This window comes from Chelonia mydas, chromosome 1 (genome assembly GCF_015237465.2).
Source record: "Chelonia mydas isolate rCheMyd1 chromosome 1, rCheMyd1.pri.v2, whole genome shotgun sequence".
NCBI lineage: Eukaryota > Metazoa > Chordata > Testudines > Cheloniidae > Chelonia > Chelonia mydas.
In genome coordinates, this window is record NC_057849.1 from 105,318,637 (window position 1) to 105,342,632 (window position 23,996).

Sequence of the window (23,996 nt, forward strand, 5' to 3'; positions counted from 1 at the left end):
GAGTGCTGTTGTACCCTGTCACAAATGGCTTGGACCACTGGTCATTGCCATGGTGGTGCGGGTTGGGTTGCCAAGTTGATCTTTCAGGATTGAGGCATGGGGTGAATGACAGGTTAAGTCTGTGAGGTGCTCAATGTGTTCTGCACTGCAATACTGACAGAACAGATCCTCTGAAAGTATGGGGTCCTGCGTAGCCACACACAAAGGAAAACTCCTGATGTACACAGGACTACCCTTTCACTCCAGAACAGGTTTGAGGTGTCTTGGTTAGGAAGTGTATGAAAGATTTCACTGTGACTGTGTCTCATTTTGTTTTATGAAGAGATGACTTCAGTCTTTGGGAATGCCAACATGTCCCCTTTCTTGAGCACAATCTTCATTTAGAATTATGTCAACGTTTGATTTTAAAGCAAAACTTTGTGTTTCAGTGGCACATTAAAAATATCTGGTTTAAAGTTGATTGGTAAAATACATTTAAAAGGGATGCTATTATTACTTACTTTTCACATACAGGTTCCTTCTGTTTAGTTATGCACAATATTTTCCAGTAAAATTTGCGACAGTAAAACTCTGATATGGTATATGATCCTTATGTTTATTTTCTTCCCTTAGATTGAATTAAATATTAATACTTGGAAAGTGTTACATTTCTTACTTCCTTTCATGGTATTTAGTTGCATTGTCAATTAAATGACTCAAATATAAATAGGTGAAACTAGAACTGAGTAGCAAATTATTATGCAACTTGCTGCTTCCATCTTTGACACATGGCAGACAGTGACACATTTGCTGTGTAATTTGTTTCTGAAAATAGGAGAATTCTTTTTATATTTCTGTGTCTGGGGCTTGAGCCTTTAAGAGAATTGTGCATTCAAAATGCATCATCATCATCATCATATAATCTTAGAAAACAAAGCACTGGTTTGTTAGAACCGGCAACACAAATCTGAACTCTATCTTGTATATCTGAAAACAAACTCTTATCTTTCTGCTTATAGTACAATGAGAATTTATACATACTTAAGCTGCTATAACAAAAAAAGGAAAAAAGCATCTGTTGTGAAATTATTTTTAAAGAAATATCTACATTTATATCATTGTTTTAGCTACCTCAAGACTACTGTTGCTTTATACCTTTCCACACAGTACATGTGCAAGATAAATGTTTTAGTCTCATTATGTAAGTTTTTCCTACTTTTAACAGAACTTTCTATGCAATGAACAAGCTAAAAGAAATTGTTCGAGTATATTGGCCATTGGATAATATTAGATATTTAATGTACCTAACCAGTCTTTTATTATTACTCCAGATGTGTGAATAATACATATGTCTTGTACTTTGAATGTTAAGGTAATGGTCTTTAAAGTCCTGCCTGAACTCTGGATATAAAGACCTTTAAAGGTCACAATGTAAAAAGTAAAGAGCTAAATTCTGATGTGAGTGCTACTCCATTTAAGTAATTTAACTCCATTAACCAACTCTAAATAAGGTCCAGTTTTTGCAAAAAATAGAGTATAATCTGTCAAAATTTATGCTAGCAAACTGGAGTGGCAAATAGTTTACAGCGGCATTCCTCTGGGAGCAGACAGGATAGAACTGTTGGGTTTTTTTTTCTGCTTTGAAACAGCAAGTAGAATCCTAAAGAGAGAAGCTGATAGTTAGTATAGAAGTTTGAACTGAAGACACCCTGTGACATCAGACAGAAAAAGTGAAGCCACGACTAAGCATTAAGGCTTCTTTAAAACCAGCAGTGAACAGCGCAAGATAAGTAATATGAACAGGGAAAAGTGAGTTCAGAAGTGAAGAAGGCAAAGCACAAAAGACAGGTGAACCATGAGATTTAGAAAATGCTCTAGTCTGAAAGGTGACAATGGAACACAATGAAAAAGGTCAAAAAATAAAACCTCTAAAATCGTTCATGAAACCTGGAAATGTCTGCTCTGAAAGCCCTGGAAGACTTGTGTGGGAAAGATACCACGCAAGCCCCAGTTATAAACATTTTTCAGACAAATATATTGATTAATAAATATTGTTTTATTCAAAACCATTGTCTTGAAACAAAATATTCATGCTGGCCAACATGTTCTAATACTGAAATGTGTCTCATTGGAAAGCCCTGTTCCTGCAATTCAAATAAGGAGAAAAAGTAAACAGTATATTATCTCAAGTGTTTTCCTGAAAAGAAATTGTTGGAGTTGAGCAATTCAGCACCTGATAATAATACTGCTGTAGCATCTTTCATGCAAGGCTCTTGAAGAGCTTTTTATTAATAAAAATGCATCCTAACAATACTCCCAGGAGACACATTGGAAGTGAATAAAATGTCACCATGTTAGCACTACAGCTCATTGAACTATCAGTTGTAAGTAGACACTCTAATTTAGATTACTTTTTCTGTGTGAATCATTTACAAACTGATCCTTGTTGCTCATCATGGGTTTGTTATCCACAAACATTTTGGCTGAAAAGTTTTCAACCAGGCGGTTGTTCTCAAACTCTTCACTTTGATTATTCTTTGTGAGGTGTGATTGGTTACCTAAGTCACATGGTATTGTTTCTGCTCTATGACTGGATGAAAAATTTCTCAGACAAGAAGATAACGTTTATTGATGAGTGAATAATGAATACAAGATATACTGCACATGTGGATTCCCTTGTATATATGTAAGGTCCAGTATTTAAATTAAGAACAGCTGTTCCTCAAATATTTATGTGAACAAAAATCCATATGTGAAGAGCAAATAATAAGGGGTATTGTAAGCCAAACCACAGTGCAGAACTCAGCCATGCATATATGCTATTCTAAGCACATGGGGAAATTAAGATAATCTTCCTTGCCCATTACTCTGACCACATCAACCCATCTTTGCATCTCTCCAATTTCTTACAGAAACATCTATGTACCTCTCCTAAAATGGTTCATAAGGCCACTCTCTTCCCCTCCTACAAGCCTTTCCTCAAGACCTGCCTCTGTTGTGATTCCGATGCAAATAAACGAGTGCTTGAATTTGCAACCTTAATGTTTTTTAATGTAGCTGTGTGTGTGTGTGTGTAATTTCGTAGGTGTTTAAAAAAGCAAACTAAAAAACACAACAACCAGAAATTTGATCATGTAGAATCATATTGACATCCACATGGGTCATCAGCAGGGTCAGAATCTTTAGATCCACAGCACAGACCTCTGTCACTTGAGCTAACATTTTAGCTGAGAGCAGTAGTAGATTGTCATCCTTTATCTGGACTAGCACTGGAAAGAGGATAAGACACTTTGCCAGTGCATTTCACAGATGTTTGCTAACAGTAGAGGAATGTTGAGACTCAGGATTCTTGGATTCCATTCCAGGCTCTGGAGTAGTGTGCTCTGATTGGCACAGGCTTTCTCCCACTGTTTCCCCCAAGTTTCTGACCCCTTTCCCCCCTGTTTCCCTCCAACCTATCCTTGTCCCAGCCCTGTCTTCCCCCTTTCTCCACCATGGACTGTTCATCTCAGTTTCCCCAACTCTCCCAGATTCCTCATCCCAGTCCCATTTTCATAAGCTACCTCCTTATCTTTCTTCAAATGTGTCCTTTTCTGTGATGCCTACAAAACACTTGATAAGAGTTAAGTCTCTTATGTTCAGAGGCCACTGCCTATCCTCCTACCAACATTGTCCTACTGTTTCCTTGTACACACTCTTCTGTCTGTCCGTATACATTTGTTGTCTCTTGTATTATACTTAGTTTGTAAGTTCTTTGTAGGCAGGGACTATCTTTTTGCTCTTGTCCATGCCATTGTTCTTAGACACTAAGGTAATATAAATAATAAATTATAATGTTGCCACTTGGCCCAAGTGGTTAGCCAATATTCAGGGTGTTGCTGGGTTGTTCACATTAGGGAGACAAATTGATGACCAGGTCAGGTATTTCTTTGTACAGTCCTGTTTATTTACAAAGAATGTACAGATTCCTGTTTCCCTGAATGCAGTAGGAACAAACAACAGGAAGCAGTTTTCCCAAAATAAATTCTCTCTTTTGGCTTCTTCCCAGAGCCACGCTACCAATGTTTTATCCTGGCTTTCTGCTTTTGTACACACGGGTCCACCAATCAATGCCCCACCCCATGTGTTTGCAGTCAGTCGAAGGGAAAATCCCTCTTATTGGCCTTGAATTAGTTCTTGTTTAGCCAGTGAAATGCAGCTCTTGTTCATGAGGTCCAGTGCCTTGGGCAATGCTTTTAATATTTCAGCTATCTTACTCCATAAAGGAGCTTAATTGCTTTTTCCATTTAGCCTGACCGATAGGTAGCTAGCATACTCATCAGTTTCAGTGAGGTCTGTGATGGCCCATAGATCAGACTTGTTTGCTGGCAGTCACTAACGCCCTCCAACATAACAATAATACTAATTTTCCTTAACCAGTCAGTCCCAGTCTCCTCCATTACCCATGCACCCGTCTCCCAGTTGCAGACTCCCCCTCCAAGTTCCTTGGTTTAATCGATTGCCTCCATCACCATGCCCCTTTCCCCGCAAGTCCAGCTCTCTGTTTTCAGATCTGACTATATCTTTCTCCACAATGCCTGGGCACCAGGAGAGCGGGGGGCATTGAGACCATAGGAAAGCCAGTCACTGACTCTCAGTTCCTATGCCTAGCTCCACAGTGGCCTAGGTAAATTTTAGGTAAATGTTGGTAAATTCTGTACTGACTTTTTATTGTCAATCACTGTACACATATATTTTATATTTTATGGAGGGGGAAGTCTGGGGTGGTGATGGTTAGTGGGTGATAGATTGTTGTAATAAGCTACACATTTTAAATGGGGGACTCATTCATATATCCATTTGAAAGAAGTTTTAACTCAACCCATAACTAGGTTGAGCCCAGCTCCTAACACCAATGAAAGTGTTTTGTAGCGCCTTTTGTAAAAGTGTGTTTTGGGATGTACCTTTCTTTTTTATAATTTTTTTTTCCACCTATCCCATTAATGATAAGAATTTAGCTCCCCTGTATATGTCATCTTTGTTTTCTTCCTTTACTTAACCTCATTGACACTCATCACAACCAAACTGAATGTCTAAATGGTGTTTTCCTGTTGAAAGGGATCATGAGGGTCATTCAATGAATCAGCCAGCAAATCTTACTGTATGAGTAACGCAGGTGTTTTTCCCTTTATTATTATTATTATATGTATTACCATAGTGTCTAGAAGCCCCAGTCATGGACCAGGACCACATTGTGCTCCGTGCTGTACAAACACAGAACATAGAACTGTCCTTGCCCTAAAAAATGTACAGTATAAGTATAGGACAGGATACAGGTGGATACAGTCACACAACAGAAGGATACAGACAGACAGGGGAGTACAAAGAAACAGTGAGACATCGGTCAGCATGATTGGCAGGGGTCTCGGAACACCAGCAGCCTAACTGTTGTCAAGTTTTTTGTAGGCATCACAGCAAAGGAGAGTGAAAGGGGGAAACCATATTCTTATCCTGTACAACGAGGTTGATCAATGAGGAGCAATTCATTTATATATGAACTTGACTGTGAGGGTCTCATTGTCCCACCCTCATAAAATTGTGTATGCAAGTATATTTTATAAAGGATATTCCCAGCTTCTCCCTGGGGAAGCATTCACTCCTAGCTCTGCAGGTTCCCAAAATATTGGACCTTAAAACTGTAATTTTTAAGAATCAGAAAGCTATAGTATGTTGTTTTTGCTTTTCCTGTAATAGATCCTTCTTAGTTCTGTACAATCAGACTCATGACAACAAAGATGCGGGGAGGGGGGGGCGGAGGAGAGAAACACTCCACAGTCCTAATAACATTTTTAAAACTCTCAGACATCTGTAAGATACAAATATGTGACATATACAAAAAACACAGCGTGGTGTGATGTGGTACAGGTGGTTGGCTGATATCCATTTGTGAAAACCTGCACAATTCATTGATTTCAAGGCTAGAGTGGATCACTGTGATCATCTGATCTGAACTCCTGTGTAACACAAGCCATAGAAAGTCCCCCAAATAATTCCTAAAATATATGATGATATATTTTAGAAAAACATCCAATCTTGATTTAATCACTTGCTTGTGGATGTGCTAATTGTGACTAATATAGCCATCTCAAACTCACGCTGACTACAACCTCTGCTGTTCAGCTTCACCATCCATTGGGGAATGTCACAGACACATACAGGTACAATCTGGACAGATGGACTGCTGTGTCCCCTCAAATCTCCAACCTGGGATGCCTTTTAAACTGCTTCGCTCTTCGAGCACCATTCCTGGTCCTGCTCACACACAGCCTCTTACATGTAAAATTACAGCTGAATTACATGAATGTTCTGGTCAGTCACTCATGAATTACATACATGATGACACCAGAAACTTCCCAGTCCCAGAAATGTGCATCTTATATTGCCCAGCTCCTGGAAAATAACAGCTCATAGAGTGTCATTTCATCAATGGAAAATGATGTGCACAAACCTTGCTATCTCAAGTGGAGGTTCCCAAACACTTCAATCCTAATGCACTGGTTCAGATAAAACAATAAAACAAGTGTATTAACTGCAGAAAGATAGATTTTAAGTTATTACAAATAATGAGAGATAAAAGATTTGTTACAAAGAAAATAAAAAATAAAACAAACTAATGAATCCATTTAGCTTGCTAAGTTAAATGGATTCAAGGCAAAGTTTCAGAATAACAGCCGTGTTAGTCTGTATTCGCAAAAAGAAAAGGAGGACTTGTGGCACCTTAGAGACTAACCAATTTATTTGAGCATGAGCTTTCGTGAGCTACAGCTCACTTCATCGGATGCATACTGTGGAAATTGCAGAAGACATTATATACACAGACACAAGGCAAAGGTTTTTCTCACCATATGCTTTGAACAGTGTTTACTGGCTGGAAGCCTCCAGGCCAGGACCCCTCCCCCACTTCAGTGTTTCTTCAGGAACCCCCAGTTGTTTTCCATTGCTAATATATAAATTTCTCCCTTACATTCTTCTTCCAGATAAAGAATGGCTGCTTAACTAGGAGATGGTCCACTTGACTTTGTTGACACCTGGCTGAGGTGTTGATTTGTTTTTTGTTTCCTGGGTAACTGGTTTGGGCCTGCTTTTCTAAGCTTGAACAGGTTACAACGTTATATAGTGAAATCTTATAACTTTGCATACAATATTGGCACACAGTTTACTAGGAAACAATGTTCAGCAGATTATGAGTTTTCAAATGATACCTCAGAAGGCATACATTGTACAAAATTTATCATAGTTTTCTAAAAAGGATGAGCGTAGGAGTACAGTGTCACAATGTCTGTTTTAGAATATAGTTGGTGAGTGTATTTTCCTGCTTCCTCCCTCTACAGAGTACTGTTAAAATTGCAGCTGCAAGATGCTTCCAAGGACCTTTTGAAAGATATAAGATTATTCAAAGCATGCCCTATAAGATATAAGGATAAGGTATTACATTATTAGTATGGGGAATGAGTATGCTAATAATGCCTGTGGCGAGCCTCCTCGTATGACAAGTGTGAACTAGGTTTTTCCAAAGGCTGAGGAGACTTAGCTTACCTGAGTACTTGTAAAGACAAAAAACCATCTGACTTTTCGCCAACCCTAACTTCTTATTGCTTACTAAACATTACATAATGCAAGAAATTAAGGCATTATAGTAATTAAACATTACTGTCTCAATATTTTTGTCTGGGGGCCATGAATATTGATGGTGGTGGAGTGGCTGATATATGTCTTCTAGTTAATTGCTACATTTCTTACATTGGTATTGCTACTTTTATTGAGGCTTGAGAGGCATGTAATCACTAACAACCTCCTGAAATAGGCTTTTTATCATAATTGTTTGCTGGTGGAACTGAGAAGAGGAAACAAATGAAAATTCAAATTTCAGTAGTAAGCTTAATATTTCAATCCTATTATATGTGAACATTTTTCACAATTAATCTCTCTGCACTACAGATCAGTTGCAATAAAAAAAGCATTATCACTGTCACTCATGTTTCACCCCTCACCTCTAACATCTTTCAGTCTGCATATCTATAGGAGCGTTGAACTGGAGGGAAAAACATTTGAAGTGAATGCCATGAAGTGACATAATAATTGGTGGTCTGGACTTTATTTAGGCCCCCATAAAAGTTTGGCTAATTAAGCCTCGGTGTTTATAAAAGAGTCAAGTCATTGGGATAAGAAGGTGGTTTGGGTGGTGAACAACAATCTGTCACTCTATTGTTAAAAGACAAGATGGAGAAAAGATGAGAGGAAGAGGAAGTGGAATTGACAGTACATAGGATACGATTGTACCTGTACATTTTATTGAGGTCTTTTAATCTGTGATTGTGAAATGCAAATCTGGACATAGGAAAACCCCCTGTTCTGACAGAAATAATGCATAGATTCTGTATTCACTACTGTATGAAATTAAAAGTGCATTCTTGTCTACAACTGTCAGTCAATAGCAAGTAAGCACATATTGCTCTTCATTGGCACAATATCACCATTAATGGACCAAATTCCTCTGGCCTTACTCATACAAATAGTCTCATTGACTGCCATAGGACTACTTGCATGAGTAAGATTGGTGTGATTTGTCTCTAGGTGTTAAACCTCATGTCAGACATCACCTAACTCTGATTTATCTCATTCTTTTCAGTCAGTGAGATGCTGCATCAGCCAAAATACAGTACCACAAACAATATTGTTACATCCTACATGTGAAAATTCATCCTTCACTTTTAGAATTAAAAGGAGTGCATGCATAAACCATTTCTTAACTACCAATAATGCTGATTATGAAGATAACTATAGCTTAGCAAATTATATCAAATTTTGTACAGGAAAACATTGCAATTGTGCTGACATCCTGCATATCAAGCTTCAGGCCAATGTGAATTAAAATAGTAGCAGCATAAAACTCTATAAAAATGCATATATGAAAAAGGATATGGTTAAAGATTCCTACTTGGAGCAGTGTTTCCAAATGCTAATAAAACAGTACTACACGTGCTGAGTTCCACAGTTACAATTGCGAATACCTTTGTGTCAAATCTTTGACTTTCATGAGTAGTCCAGGGCCCTGATCCATAAGCAACTATCCATGAGGGCAAGTTTGAGGCCCAGTTGAGCAAAATGGGGCTATTTAAATGAGTAAGGAAAGAAGGGTGGGCAATTTTTGTACATTTCATAAACATTGAACACAAAATAGAAGCTAAAGTCTTCATTAAAATGTATAGATAGATATATAGATAGAGAAAAACAGGATCAATTTACTTTGATGGTGGAAAATAAACCACCTGTGTAATGTTTAATTCTGGATTTTTTTAACTGTATATTAGTTACATTAATGTAGGAGGACAGGATTTGCCCACATATGAGATTTATTTTCCCAATACAGCAGTCTAATTTTCTTCAGTTTAGTTTTATATTTCTTTTTAACAGTACTGTCCTGCAGTGGCTATGAGGAGAGAGAGAGAGAGAGAGAAATGTATAAAGATATGAATTAGTGAATGTGGCCACTGGCTTTTAATATTAACACTCCTGATTTGGAACTCCACACCTGATTTGGAACTATTTGAATATCTATATGCAAATAAAACTTAGAACACGAGGCAGCCTTGTGGAGCAGGCTGAGAGGAAGAAATAATGGGCCTGATTCTCCCCAGCCTGGCATGTAGCGTAGCCATTTACATTCATGCAAATTGGGTTAAAACAGTATCTCGAGAGAAGAGTAACATTGTATGCTCATTTCATATTTTCCTTTTGTAGGTATAAATGACCATACAGGGTGCAGGGCAGTGGAGAATCAGGTCCAGTATCTTGATTGAATATTGTATTATCAAAATGTAACTAATTGCCAGCTTCATCACCAAACAGTTTTGTTGTACCTTGTCATGGGTTCACCTGAACCAGTGGAGTGTCTCACAAAGCTAGCTCCCTTTCATTTTACAGCAGGCAAACTGATACCCAACTTGAGATGGCGATCTGGGCTTGAAGTTCTGCAATATGAACAAAACAGTATTTTGCTGACTGTGAAAAGGAGCAGTTAGTGTTAGGCCCTGATGAGGCAGGGCTTTTGGGTTAAGATGGGGAAGATCCTTCCTCCCTTCTCCCAGGTTCCCCAGAACTGCCCCCTGGAGGAAGGCAGACAGCCCTTTTTACCTTGTGTGCTGGGCCTGATTGGCTTTTGCCCACTCCTGATCCTTCAAGCCACTGGAGGACCAATTCTTAACAGTTCAGCTAGCAACTGATCCTGGATGATATTTTAAGGGATCTCTTAGAGCTCTAAACCCACTGTTCTCCCCCCCCCCCCCCCCCCCCCCCCCCCCCAGCCCTGTTTTGAGTGGGGTGCGCTGAGGTGACAAGGCCTCCAGCAGCGGGCACTAAATGCCTGGTACACCCTGTCACACACCCCTTTCCTCCACCCTAGTTTTGCTCTTTTCCTATTGAAAGACCTTCAGGACAGAGATCAGGCCTAATTCTCCTCTCATTTGCACCAATTTTACACCTTAACAACTTCATGGCCTTTAGTGGCATTATTCATGATTTACACTGACGTGAAGAGAGTCAGGCCCATGCACTTGAAGTGAATAATCTTCTCTGACATTATACAACTGAGGCATTTGTAAGTGAACATTTTGACATGCCCTTCATTCTGTTCATTCAGTGCCTACCAATCAAAAGACCAAAACAGAATAAGAATTCATAGTTGAAGGCCTGAATAAATTGGAAGATGTTAGCCTTTTTTCTTTAAAGGTTTTATTTTCTTCTGCACAGGTGTGGATCTGAACTCACTGCGCCAGATGAAGATTCAGAGACCTATGACAATGTTCGCAGATGTCAAACAACTTATATCGGCTGGAGGGAGTGTGAATCAGAAGAATGATAAAGGAATTACACTGGTAAGTACATGTTGATTCAGATCCCAATCATGTGAACATGCATTTGCTTCACTTTTCTCACGTGGGTAGTCTCAATGAAGTACATAAATATTTGCAAGTTGGGGTCTAAGGCTTTTTGCTTCAGTGGGGCTCTGTGCAGGTACAAGGGTCTGCCTATACAGAGACAGTTGCAGGATAGGGGATGGTGGCCCCACTTGTGCATCTGTGCAGAGCCCCATTGAAATCAGTGTGTCTGTATGCTGCATAAAGTAGGATCCAGTTATTGGTTTGTACAATATTTGGAATTTTAAAGTAGGTTAGTATTGCATCTATTTCATAATGATGTGTTTCTTACTCATAGTTTTGAAAACTTCATCTATATTGCACATATGCATCTATATGAGCCCTTGGACATTTAAGTGATGGGAATTTAAAAAAATCAGAGGCAGAAAAATATGGTATGGCACAGATTTTCAAGCCATGATTATATGACCTCCTGAAAAACACAGGCCCTAGAATTTCACCCAGTGATTAACTTCTGGTTGACCCATAACTTCTGGCTGAGCTAAAGCATATCATTCACAAAGATATCCAGTCTTGATTTAAAGACTTCAAGTGATGGATCATATACCACACTGGTAGGTAAATTATTCGAATGAATAATAACTGTCACTGACCAAAATTCGTGCCTTATACTATCATTATTTTTCACAATTGCTGCCATTTCAACTGTTCAGTTTCATTGTATCAAAATAAGATCAAATTATTGCTTCCAAATACTAAAAACAATAGCACAGCTATGATAGGGTATATCTCCATGTAAGATCTCTGGTATCATTATATACCAGGAGGGAAGATCAGGGAGTTTGTTCTCAGCATCCAAATATGGAATTTCCTGACTTTATATTTTTAGATTATTTGCAACAAATATCTAAGATCAGAAAACCAGGGTCTCTGAAATGTTGTCTGATGAATTCCATGGTTTTAAAATATCACTGTTGTCTTTAAAATATCATAAATTAAAACATTAATTGAACATGAGTAGCAGCAGGTGTTTATCTTCATGGCTGGGATTATCAAGGAGCTCAGTTAGAGTAGTATGTAGTTGGACACAGCTGAAATCCTTTACTTCAAATGTTGGTCCCTATGTGTATTCTGCACATGGGTACGCATGCGTGCCATGCACATGAGTTTGGAAGTTCTTCAAAGCAGTGCCTGTTGACCTACATGTGCAGTAGCTTCTCTTGTGTTCCAACTAAGGCTATAATAGGGGGTCTAGGTCAATGTCTCTCCAATTCCTTCTTATTGGCTCATGACCTGAGCCAGAATTATGTTCTCCTACAGTAACAACCTGTAAAATAAACTAATTGTAAATAGTTTTTATCTAGTTTGTAAATCATAGTTATTATAGTGTATAGTCTGTATAGGATAGGTCCCCCTTCCACCCCATTCGGACTATACCCAGAGTCCCAGGATTCAGGAATTGCATCGCCTTCCCTCATTCCTTCTCCATCAGTGATGTCAGTGGTGCCTGTGCTGCTAGGTAATTCATACATCTCTGCAAAGTGCAGCATTTGTAGATTTTCCAACCCAGAACTAGAGAGGCCCAAGAGCTCTGACTTAAGTTCCTGATGGAGGAAGCTAGGAGGTCCTGCTCTGACCCGGGCCCAGGAGATTCCCTTCCCCTCCCCACTGTACATTGGACTCAGCCAACTAGCAGCACCCCTCCAAGCACGAGCCTTGGAGTGGAGCCTCTGCCACTGAAGCCTGAAGACTCCTTGCACAGGGCTCCCCATGAGAGAAGAGGGCACTCTCATGGATGCAAAGACAGATCCCTGCAGAGGACTGTCCATAAAAATTGCATTTCCTCCCCGAGCTGGTCCAGGTCAGTTGAGATGTCATGTATGGATCCCATGGAACTGGCACCAAAGACCCTCAGGCTCAAGGGCAAGGCACAAAAGAAGAGGGATCTGGCAGTCTCAGCGGGAGCAAAATGTAATGATAGGTGCTTGCTGGTCCCATCTTCCAGTGCGGGTCAGGTAGCACCAATCAGTAATGCCTCATTTAGCCAAAGAACTACTGACTATGATGGATGAGCTGGGTCCTTCTGGTGCTCCCATGGGAACTCCTCAGACTCTGGGCCGCATTGAGACTTTTGTAACACCGGAGGATATATTTCTCCCCATCTGCTGTCCCCACTCCTTTTGGGCCCTTCACTTCTGAGAGATGTCTTTACCCCTCAGCAGAAACCATTCTCAATGTCCCAGGAGCAGCTTTCCTCATTGGGCAGAGCACCCCGGTACTGATGGTATCACCTCTACTGATTGAACCATCCTCATAAGTGGAGGAATTGGAGGAGATAGTATCTCCAGAAAGGCCCAGGAGCCCTGATAGATAGCCGAGAGGCTATACTTACCATCCCTCTGGATATGAACCCTCCATACAGAGGTGGTACAGATTCCCTTGCAGGCTGCCAAGACTGATGGATTCCGTCTTCTGGCCCTACCGGGGCCCGTGGCTCCTCCAGGGCAGGTGCATAGACTCCTCTCAGAAGTCGTTTTCCTCTTCCCTCTCATCATCTGGTTCTCTCGGTGTACTAAGAAGAAGATCCAGAGCTGGTACTGCGCGTTCCATTGGGGGCTTCTTTGTCTTCTCTAGATTATGCAGTTGTCTGTAAATCGTCAGTGACAGGGTCCCACTGGAAGAGGTTCAAAACCCCCAACTCCTATTGATTTTACAGCCACAAGGACTGACCAAAATAGCCCTTCCAATTAACAAGACTATCTTGGAACTGTCCAGAACAGTTGGGCACACACTGGCATCATGTGTCCCTACACCAAAGAGGCATTATTTTGTTCCTCCTAAAGGAGATGACTTTCTTTTTTCCCCACCCTGGCCCTAATCCTCTAGTGATACAGGCAGCTACAAAAAGAATTTGGTCACACTACCAGAAATCCACCCCCTCAGAAAAGGGCCCAAAGAGACTGGATCTTCTTGGGAGGAAGGTATTCTCCTCCGCAGGTCTGCAGTTTTGCATATGTAGTTACCAATTTCTATAAGCTAAAAATAATTTTAATACCTACACATCATGGTTCCTTCCCCACTCTGAACTCGAGGGTACAGATGTGGGGACCTGCATGAAAGACCCCCTAAGCTTATTCTTACCAGCTTAGGTTAAAAACTTCCTCAAGGTACAAACTTTGCCTTGTCCTTGAACTCTATGCTGCCACCAACAAGCATGTTAAAAAAAGAACAGGGAAAGAGCCCACTTGGAGACATCTTCCCCTCAAAATATCCCCCCAAGCCCTACACCCCCTTTCCTGGGGAAGGCTTGACAAAAATCCTCACCAATTTGCATAGGTGAACACAGACCCAAACCATTGGATCTTAAGAACAAGGAAAAAGCAATCAGGTTCTTAAAAGAAGAATTTTAATTAAAGTAAAAGTAAAAGAATTACCTCTGTAAAATCAGGATGGTAAATACCTTATAAGGTAAACAGATTCAAAACATAGAGAATCCCTCTAGGCAAAACCTTAAGTTACCAAAAGACACAAAACCAGGAATATACATTCCATTCAGCACAGCTATTTTACCAGCCATTAAACAAAAGAAAATCTAACGCATTTATAGCTAGATTGCTTACTAACTTTTTACAGGAGTTCTGAAGAGCGTTCCTGATCTGTTCCCAGCAAAAGCATCACACAGACAGACAGAGCCTTTGTTCCCCCCACTCCTCCAGCTTTGAAAGTAACTTGTCTCCTCATTGGTCATTTTGGTCAGGTGCCAGCAAGGTTATCTTAGCTTCTTAATCCTTTACAGGTGAAAGGGTTTTGCCTCTGGCCAGGAGGGATTTTATAGTTCTGTATACAGAAACATGGTTACCCTTCCCTTTATACTTATGACACCAGCCTTGCAGACTTCAAAGATAAACTCCCCATGAAAAGCTGAGCTCATTTCCAATCTTTTATAGACAAGAGAAGATTGGTGGTGAACGTAGCTCTTTAGGTTTCAGAGTAGCAGCTGTGATAGTCTGTATCCGCAAAAAGAAAAGGAGTACTTGTGGACCTTAGAGACTAACAGATTTATTTGAGCATAAGCTTTCGTGAGCTACAGCTCACTTCATCGGATGCATGCAGTGGAAAATACAGTGGGGAGATTTAGTTTAGTTTTACTTTGTGTAATTGTATACAGTTAACTTAGGCTTGAATAAAGACTGGGAGTGGATGTGTCATTACATAAAGTAAAACTATTTCCCCATGTTTATTCCCCCCCCCCACTGTTCCTCACATGTTCTTGTCAACTGCTGGAAATGGCCCACCTTGATTATCACTACAAAAGGTTCCCCCCGTACCGCTGCTCTCCTGCTGGTAATAGCTCACTTTACCTGATCACTCTTGTTACAATGTATATGGTAACGCCCAGTGTTTCATGTTCTCTGTGTATATAAATCTCCCCACTGTATTTTTCACTGCATGCATCCCATGAAGTGAGCTGTAGCTCACAAAAGCTTATGCTCAAATAAATTTGTTAGTCTCTAAGGTGCCACAAGTACTCCTTTTCTTTTTGTAGCTCTTTAGGACTCCAGATATGTCATCTAGAAGTTTGACCACAGGATTTGTCATGTGAAGGGACTCCTGACTCCAATTGTCATGCTTTCTTAGAGAAGTCCAAAACACCATTCAAGACCTTCCCTTCAATGTGTCCAATCTCTTTAACAAGAAGACAGACAAGTCTCTTTGCTCTCTAAAAGACTCATGACCCACACATGCATCCGATGAAGTGAGCTGTAGCTCACGAAAGCTTATGCTCAAATACATTTGTTAGTCTCTAAGGTGCCACAAGTACTCCTTTTCTTTTTTCATGACCCACACTGTGATCCCTAGGGATTTGCATTCCAGCCCCCAGGAGGACACCAGAGACAATCTTTTAGGCCACAGGCACCCCTTCACATGCTCCATATTACCAGCATCTACCCAAACCTCCACGTAAATAACAAAGGACTAAGAAGTCCTCTTTTCCAGCTCCTTGGACTGCCACATCTTCTGCCTCCTCAGAGCTGCAGGCCCAGGGCCAATTTTGAGATAAAAGTTGAGACCCATGCACCACCACAGATGCTACCTGCTCCTTCCCCTGTCATCTTTGGACGCCATCTTACTCTCTTTGCCCACACCTGGAACAAGATCACCATGGGCAGTTGGTTTCTGGAGATTATGCATCTCGGGTACTCTGTAGAGTTTCTTTCCTACCCTCCTCACAAGCCACCTCACTGATCACCCTCTGGGAACTACTCTCATTAACTAATTCTTCAACAAGAGGAGGAATCCCTCTTTCACCAGGGAGTGATAGAATACATCCTGCCTCAATACCAAAGGAGAGGGTTCTTTAGCCCATAGTTCCTAATCCCCCACAAAAGACAGAGGGTGGAGACTCATCCTGGACTTTTGGCAATTCAATATATTTATTTGAAAGCTGAAATTTAGGATGATTATGCTAGCATCTATAATCCTCTTCCTGCAGGAAGGAATGTGACTCAGTTCTCAACATGATGGGCACATATTTTCACATAGATATTCACCCATATTACAGGAAATTCCTCCACTGCATGGTTGGTCAAGAGCACCACCAGTTTTGTGTCTTCCCCTTTGGGCTGGCTATGGCACCCAAGGTATTAATCAAAGTGTTTGCCGTGGTAACTGTTCAAATACGACACACTGGATATATGGTGTTCCCATAGCTGGACAACTGGTTCCTTGTAGGCTGCTCTTTCCAGGAAGTCATGTTAGAAATAAGGTTTCTTTGGCACCTCCTTACTACCTTAAGGGGTTTGTTATAGGGGTGATGCTGGACTTAGTGTCCATGAGAGCATTTCTCCCCACAGACAAGTTTTTTGCAATGAGCAACTTGATCTCACACATTACAAGCAGACTGCAAACTATGATATGCAGGTGTTTTTCTCTGCTAGGCCACATGGCTACATGACACCATTCATCAGACTCCAAGCTTGAGATGTCTGCAAGCGTGGCTCCACTCAATCTACCAACCAAGCAGAGATCACATTGATTCCAGTGTCACTGTTCCTACCAGAGTTCTCATCTTCCTTGTATGGTGGTCCAACCCACACAAGGTCATGATGGAACTCCCTTCAACCCTCCCATACCAAAGGCCACTATTCTGACAGACACTTCCGTTACAGGGTGGGGAGCTCACCTGGTCACTACACTGCTCAGGATACCTTGACCCCAAAAGAGACCAGACTATACATAAACTTACTAGAACTGAGAGCAGTATGCCTTGTGTGCAAGGGCTTCCTTCCGCTCATATGCTCACTCCATGTGTAGATAATGTCAGACAATATCACCCCAGTGATCTGTATCAACAAACAGGAGTGAGATCTCCTTCTCTCTGCAGGGAAGCAGTCACACTTTGGAATGGAGGTTTCAAACTGCATTATGATACAAGGTGCATACCTCCTGAGTATTCACAACCACCTGGCAGACAGGCTGAGCAGATGCTTCTCCACAGAACTTGAATGGGAGATATACAACACTGTTCTAGCTAACATATTTCCTTAATGGGGCACTCCCCTATGTGACCTCCTTGCATCCCAGACAAACAGAAAGCTCCCCATATATTGCTCTAGGGAAGCCATAGACCGCAATTCCCAAGGTGATGCTTTTCCTCCCATTCCTCTACTACCACAAATTTCTGAAAGATCTGTCATGGCAGAGCCACCGTCATCCTCAGGGGTCCCTACTGGCTCAGACAAGTCTGGTTCACAAGACTCCTGATGATGTCTGCATGCCCACCAATCAGAATCCACCCATTTCAGGGTACCCTAACTCATATGAGTGTTGATCAAGCACCCCAACCCAGACTCACTCCATGTCATGGCTTGGTGTTTGGATGGGTGTCAGACATAGAATGCTGGTGCTCCACCCCATTCAAAAAATCTTCAGCCAAAGTCAAAAGGATTCCACTAGATCCTGCTACTGGGCCAAATGGCAGTGCTTCATGGCCTGGGCACAATACCATCAGTATCCGCCTCATACAGTTGGCATCCTGATCATTCTAGACTATCTTCTCTCCTTGAAGAGGCCCTTAGTTCACTGCAAGTACACCTGGCAGCATATTAAAATGCTACAAAATAGCACATCTTCCCCCTTTTGGGGGTATCACAGCTCACTCCATGCAAGCACAAGTGGCCTCCATGGCATCCTTATTGGAATTTCCGCTACAGGACATCTGCACAACTTGGAGTTCTGTCCACACCTTTGCATTACACTACTCTCTCACTCAATCTGCAGCCGCAGGTGAGGCCAAAGAGTGGCCGTACTACAAGAATCTCTGCTATTGACTTCCTCACATCCTCCTGCACTCTGAACACTGCCAGCTGGTCACCCACTTGTGGAATACACCTAGGGACCAACACTAAAAGAAGAAATGGAAGTTACACACTGGAACTGGAGGGTCTTCAAGATGTGTGGTCCCTATCTGTATTCCACTACCCACCCTTCTTCCCCTCTGCTCCGGATCCTGTAGGATTGCAGTAAGGAGGGGAACTGGAGAGGTGTCAACCCACACCACCTATTAGACCCCCAGTCAGGAACACAAGAGAAGCTACTGCACATATGTGGGTCAGACACTACTTTAAAGAACTTCTGGATTTTGGTGCATGGCGTGCATGCATATCCATGTGTGGAATACAGATAGGCACCACATATCTTGAAGTACCTCCAGTTACAGTAACTAACCTCCGTTTTATTATGAAGAACAAATATGCACTATTAAAAAGAAGGTTTACATAATCCATCTTTTAGTTTATTGCACAAACACTGGAATCTGGCTAGCTCTTGAAACTTGGCTAAAGGGGTCTGTGAGTGTTTGACTCACCACGACAGCGCCTCCTGCTGGCTGCCCTGGAAATTAGCTCAGGGTTGCCAGTGCATCCTCCTCAGTTGGTGTCTCACCGGTCATCACTCCTGTCTCCGCATAAAGGACCCGCATCGCTCCCCGGACCACGTTGTCCTCTTTTGGACACAGCCCTCTGGCTGTGCCCCACTCTGTTCTTTCCCACCCATTCCGGGGGACTGACAGTCCTCAGTCCAACCACTTGACTCGGTGGCAGTCCCAGTTCTAGCCACTCATCTCAGTGGCAGACTGCAGACCATGCACTGGCCACTTCCCTCAGTGGCCAGTGCGGGTAAGGGTGCGTGTGTGGGGGGAGAGTCCGGGCCCGCCCACTACTCCAGGCCCCAACCCAGGGATCCTATAGCCTGCAGCCATGTGCTGCCCCCTCCTCCAACTCCACCATCTCCTTCTCTGGGCCACTTCCTCAGCACTTCTCCTCTGCTCTTATATCAGGGCCTCAGTTTGGCAGGCGTCATACTGGAGCTTGCTCCTACTCTGCTGACCCTGCCCAGCACTGATCTGTCTATGGTGCTCCAGCCCTCTAATCAGCCAGTCATCCTCCCTCAAACTACAGGGAGTGACTGCCTCTGCTTTGCTCAGCAACCCCTTCTTATATGGGCCAACCTGATTGGCTCCTCCAACAAACCTTCCCCTAATTGGATGGCACTACAAGCCTTTTCTTTATTGGCTGCCTCCCGTGCAGCATCCCCAGAGTGGCTTTAATTCTTTACATCTCAGTGCCGGGCAGCCGCCCCATCACAGGGATATTTGTGTTTGAATGTCGTTTATTTGGACTTTGATTTCTGAACTGCATTTGTTGTGTGACAGCAAATAGATACAGAGTGGACTATTTTTCTTTTGTTGCGGATTATGTTATGCAAAGCCTTTGTTTTGTGATCTGGGAGATAAAATATCCAAAAGGCACGTTTCAGCAACGGACTGTGTTAGACTGATTTCCTCCCTGTTCATTAATATGGAGTCAGCCAGTCTGTGTCAAAAAATTCTGGTAATGGGCTTCTTGCTATACCTGATAAACCTATCTATACAGAGACACGAGCAAAAATCCCATTGCTGGCTCGCAAAAGGAAGCCTGTTTCATGGTGATATCATCCAGAGTCTCTGTAGTTCATGGCTGAGAAGTAACTGTTTTGAAATGCAAGGGAAAACTAAAAAGCTTTTACAGGATGTGACTTAATAAGATTGCAGCAAGTGGTTTTTTTTTTTGTTTTTTTTTTGTCATGCTGTTGTTTCCCATGATCTCACTTTTTTCTGCATATAAGCAATTGAATACATTTTATGTTCATTGAATGGTTTTCATGCCTGGAGTTGTAATGTCAATCATAGTTAGAAGATGGGCACAAATAAATTCCCTATTCCATAACAGTTAGGCGTACCAAAGAGATAAACCTATCACCAGGATGACAGGCTGCATCAAAACCATGGCCAATTTATCAGAGCAGCCTAGAATAATAGCATCCCAGGAGTGATATAACTTTCTTTTAAATATTCAGTCCACACTTCTCAGCAGCAATGTGAAAACTACAAGTCTGGAAAAAGGCACTATGAGTTCTAGGCAAATTGCAGTACACTAGGAAACAATGTGTAGTTCTGCACATTCATTATCCAAATATTTTACTTCCTGATTTGGCACCTCTCTGGCAGCCTGCACTGGTAGGGCTCTCATGGAGTGACTCAAGCCACCTAGATATACATGTGTAGGCATATAGATATGTGTGTGCGTGTACGTAGAGAAAAAGCATGCTGGTTGGCAAAATGAAACATTTTTGTTTAACATGTTTCAGTCAAAAAGTGTTGGTTTTCCCTAGTGAAGTTTTAAGCCAATTCAGAATGACAGTTTTCATTCCTAACTGACATTTTGACATACAGTATAATTTTGTTTTGTTTTAACCAAAAGGTCAAAACCACATTTTAAGTCAAAACAAAACTTAATTTTTATGTTCATATTTCCCCTAGGGAAGTCAAAACTTTTCATTGGAATTGGCATTTTCCCACCAAAAAGCCCTCTGTTTTGACAAAACTGTGTTTTTTGATGGGAGACCTTTCCACAGACAAGCTCTGATATAGTTCTATATCTATGATGGTCTCAATGGAAACTATCTATATAAATTATAGACATAGCTGAAGAAGAAATAAGTGGGGAAGAGAGCATCCAGTCCCAGCCCTGCTAAGTGTTGGCCCCTCTGTGCAGCTACTCTGGGCCCACCCGTCCCTAGCACAGGGTAACTGCAGGAGCCTTTTTGCCAATAGGCAGCCCTTCCAATCCTGAGTGCAGCCTCCTTCCCTGCCTGCATCATTTAATGCTGCTTCAGGCAGAAATAACTCAGGAAAAAATATCAGTTGAATATCTATTGCCTCGGTAGAGGACAAGGCCACATACAGTAGTTTCTCCCCTTCTCTCCTTAGTCCAGTTTGCTCAGAATCTTTTGGAATCCTGGTTACATGGAGGTCTGGCAGAAGTGATTCCTTGTGGCTGTGGAAAGGACAGCTATTTTGTACTGCTCCACTCCTGCAACTCCAGGATAAAGCCCCGTGGTTTCTCTGACATTTGCTTATGGAATCAGAGGTGGATGCTTGGACCCGTAGAAAATATCAGCATGAGAACAAATACCACAAATCTGTAATCTGCACCATTTCCTAACCTGAATCGTTTGGGACATTTGAAGTACATCCCTCATGAAAATAAATGTTCTTATTCTCCATGCATAAAAACTGAGTTTCCAGGAGGAATCCCTAATGGCAGATTTTCCCTGATACAGTATCTTCCATTGTACTTTTGTCTATTCATCCATTTAGTTTCTAGTATTTTCATTATCCTACAGCCTCTTTCATGTTGGTTAGCTTTTGTGTGTCCGTATATACTTGTCTTGTCTGATTTTATATTGTATTTGTTTTAATTACCGTCCTCCATCTGTAATGAAAATAATGTAGAGATATAAATGCAGAACACACGCAGGAGCCAGGCATTGAAATAAAAAATTGTACAATTTAACTTCTAGTTTCCAAAATTAACCTTTAACAAGTAAGGCTATTTTCTGAGCTTCGTCTTTCCCTTTCTCCCCCATTCTTTAACACTTCATCCCATACTCTCCTTGCTGCTCAAGATGACAGTGGTTTCACTAGCATCTCCATCTCTCAGCTCAATTATAATTTTTATTCTTTAATATATCATGGAGCTGGCTGGTCAAGAGTCCCAGTTCTAATCTTTTAAACATTGAAACATGCAGGGAGGTGAGACCAGAAAAAGAAAAAAAAAATACAGTGGAGTAAAATCATAGAGGCTTTGTTCTGTGACTATGATTTTCCCAGCATAACCTCTGCAAAGCCAATGAGCTTAGTGTCATTGTGTGTTAATAAATTAAATTGGGAGCAGTAAAGCATCATCTCCCAACTGAGATTTTAAAACTCTGACAAAAGTAAATTAGGCCATGGACCGAGCTCTGTTGGAAGGTATGAATTTGCCTGGGCTCGTGGAACCTGTGCTGATGCCTAGGATTGAGGGCCATGATAGGAAACATGAAGTAAACAGAAAAGAAAGGATGAAAATTATAAATGATAAGAGCAGAGTCTGGCTCAGACTAGATCGTTAATGCGACACTTGATGCTGATTGGTTGGAATTCTCCTTTGTTCTGATATTTCCTGCTTTAATTTCTAAACACTGAAAACCTCTGATCAAACTGGTTTTCTGCAATGTTTGGAATATTGTTCTCAAATGCTGGTTTTTCATTTCTTATTTTCATAATTTGCCCTTTTTTGAAAGAAGAGTATTTCCACCCCCTGACAAGTTAAACCTTTGGGAAGTTAAAATGCCTGCTAATCACATATGTCTTGTGAAAGTCTTTAAAATAATACACTGCTTATGTATTATTTACAGCTGCACATAGCCTGTGCAAATGGGTACAAGGATGTGGCATCTCTGATACTGGATCATGGTGCTGATGTCAATGTTGTGGATAATCAGTACTGGACCCCTCTGCATTTAGCTGCAAAATATGGACAGGTAAAGTTTGATTTTTCTCCTGCATGTCTTTTCAGTGTATGTTGTAGCCTCCTTTTTCAGTAGTGAGCATTTTAAAATGGGAATATTTTAATGTATTAAAGAAGAACATAGTTTTGGTTAGATAAATAGAGTATAAAATAAGAAAAATATATAATAATCCAGGCATCACTTGAAAATAAATATCATAAAACTATTAACCTGATATAGGTCATTAAAAAACAACTTGCTGTCCTCAGTAAAAAAAAAAAAAAAATCAGCAAAAATTACATTGAAATTGAAATTTTTTTATGGGGGGAAGCCAAAACAAACATTTGTGCTTTATATTTTGTTGCAAATATCGTACTTTGGTGCCATGGACTAGAGTTTAGTTAAGGCAAAGCTACATAGCAAAGGAGCATCCATGAGAGGACTAGCAACACAATTGATGCATTCCAAGCCTGGCTTCCTCAAAGCCTCCGAAATTGACATTCAGTGAGCCCTCTATTCATTGAAATGTGGAAAGGTGTTCTGGGCTGGATTTAGGACTCATGGGAAGTGTCTTATAGTATAAATCCTCCTGGTCCACTACTGTACACCTATCCCCGTTCGGATTATTCTGCTTCTGCTGGGAGGAATCTTGGCAGCAGCTGTGTCTGGGGTGGGGGTGAGGGTGGGACGGGTGTGGGTGGAAAGCGGGAAGGTGGGGAGGAATGGCTAGACAGAATATGGTTTGAAATGTAGCTGCAAAACCAGATTTCTTTTCTATATTTTATCCCATTTCTAATGCCCAGTTCCAGCACTTTGGGTTGGAGAGAGCCATGCACTTACATACATAATTCAGGAGTTAGACGTGTTTACATTTCTGATTGTTATTTTTATAAAGTTTATTCAAAACTATAAATAAAAATCCATGTGGCCTACTGGGAGTCAGAAACTTCTGATTTCTAATCCTGGTTCTGACATTGACTCATTGTGTGTCTATCAGCAAAGACATTTAGGTCCAAATTTTCAAAAGTGTCAACTAGTATTAGAAGCTCAACCTTTGGACACCTAGGTGTCTCTCAGTTCAGGCACTTGAAATTTGTGGACACTTCCGAAACTTGTTTCCTTGGCAACCCAACCTGTAAAATGGAGATAATGCTACTTACATGTCTCATAGTAATATTGTGAGGCTTGAAGAAATATGTGTACAAGACACTGAAAATATAAAGCACTATA

General features: G+C 41.1%; 1 protein-coding gene across 4 annotated transcripts in view; it reads left to right on the forward strand.

Annotated features, from left to right (window-relative positions):
• MYO16 (myosin XVI) overlaps window positions 1-23,996 on the forward strand; it is a 579,449-nt gene that overhangs the window by 224,423 nt on the left and 331,030 nt on the right. For all 4 annotated transcript variants that reach the window (XM_037896729.2, XM_037896722.2, XM_043535412.1 and 1 more), the window contains exons 6-7: window positions 10,768-10,892; window positions 22,674-22,799. In XM_037896729.2, the coding sequence (XP_037752657.1) occupies window positions 10,768-10,892; window positions 22,674-22,799 (251 nt within the window). The remainder of the gene's footprint in view (window positions 1-10,767; window positions 10,893-22,673; window positions 22,800-23,996) is intronic.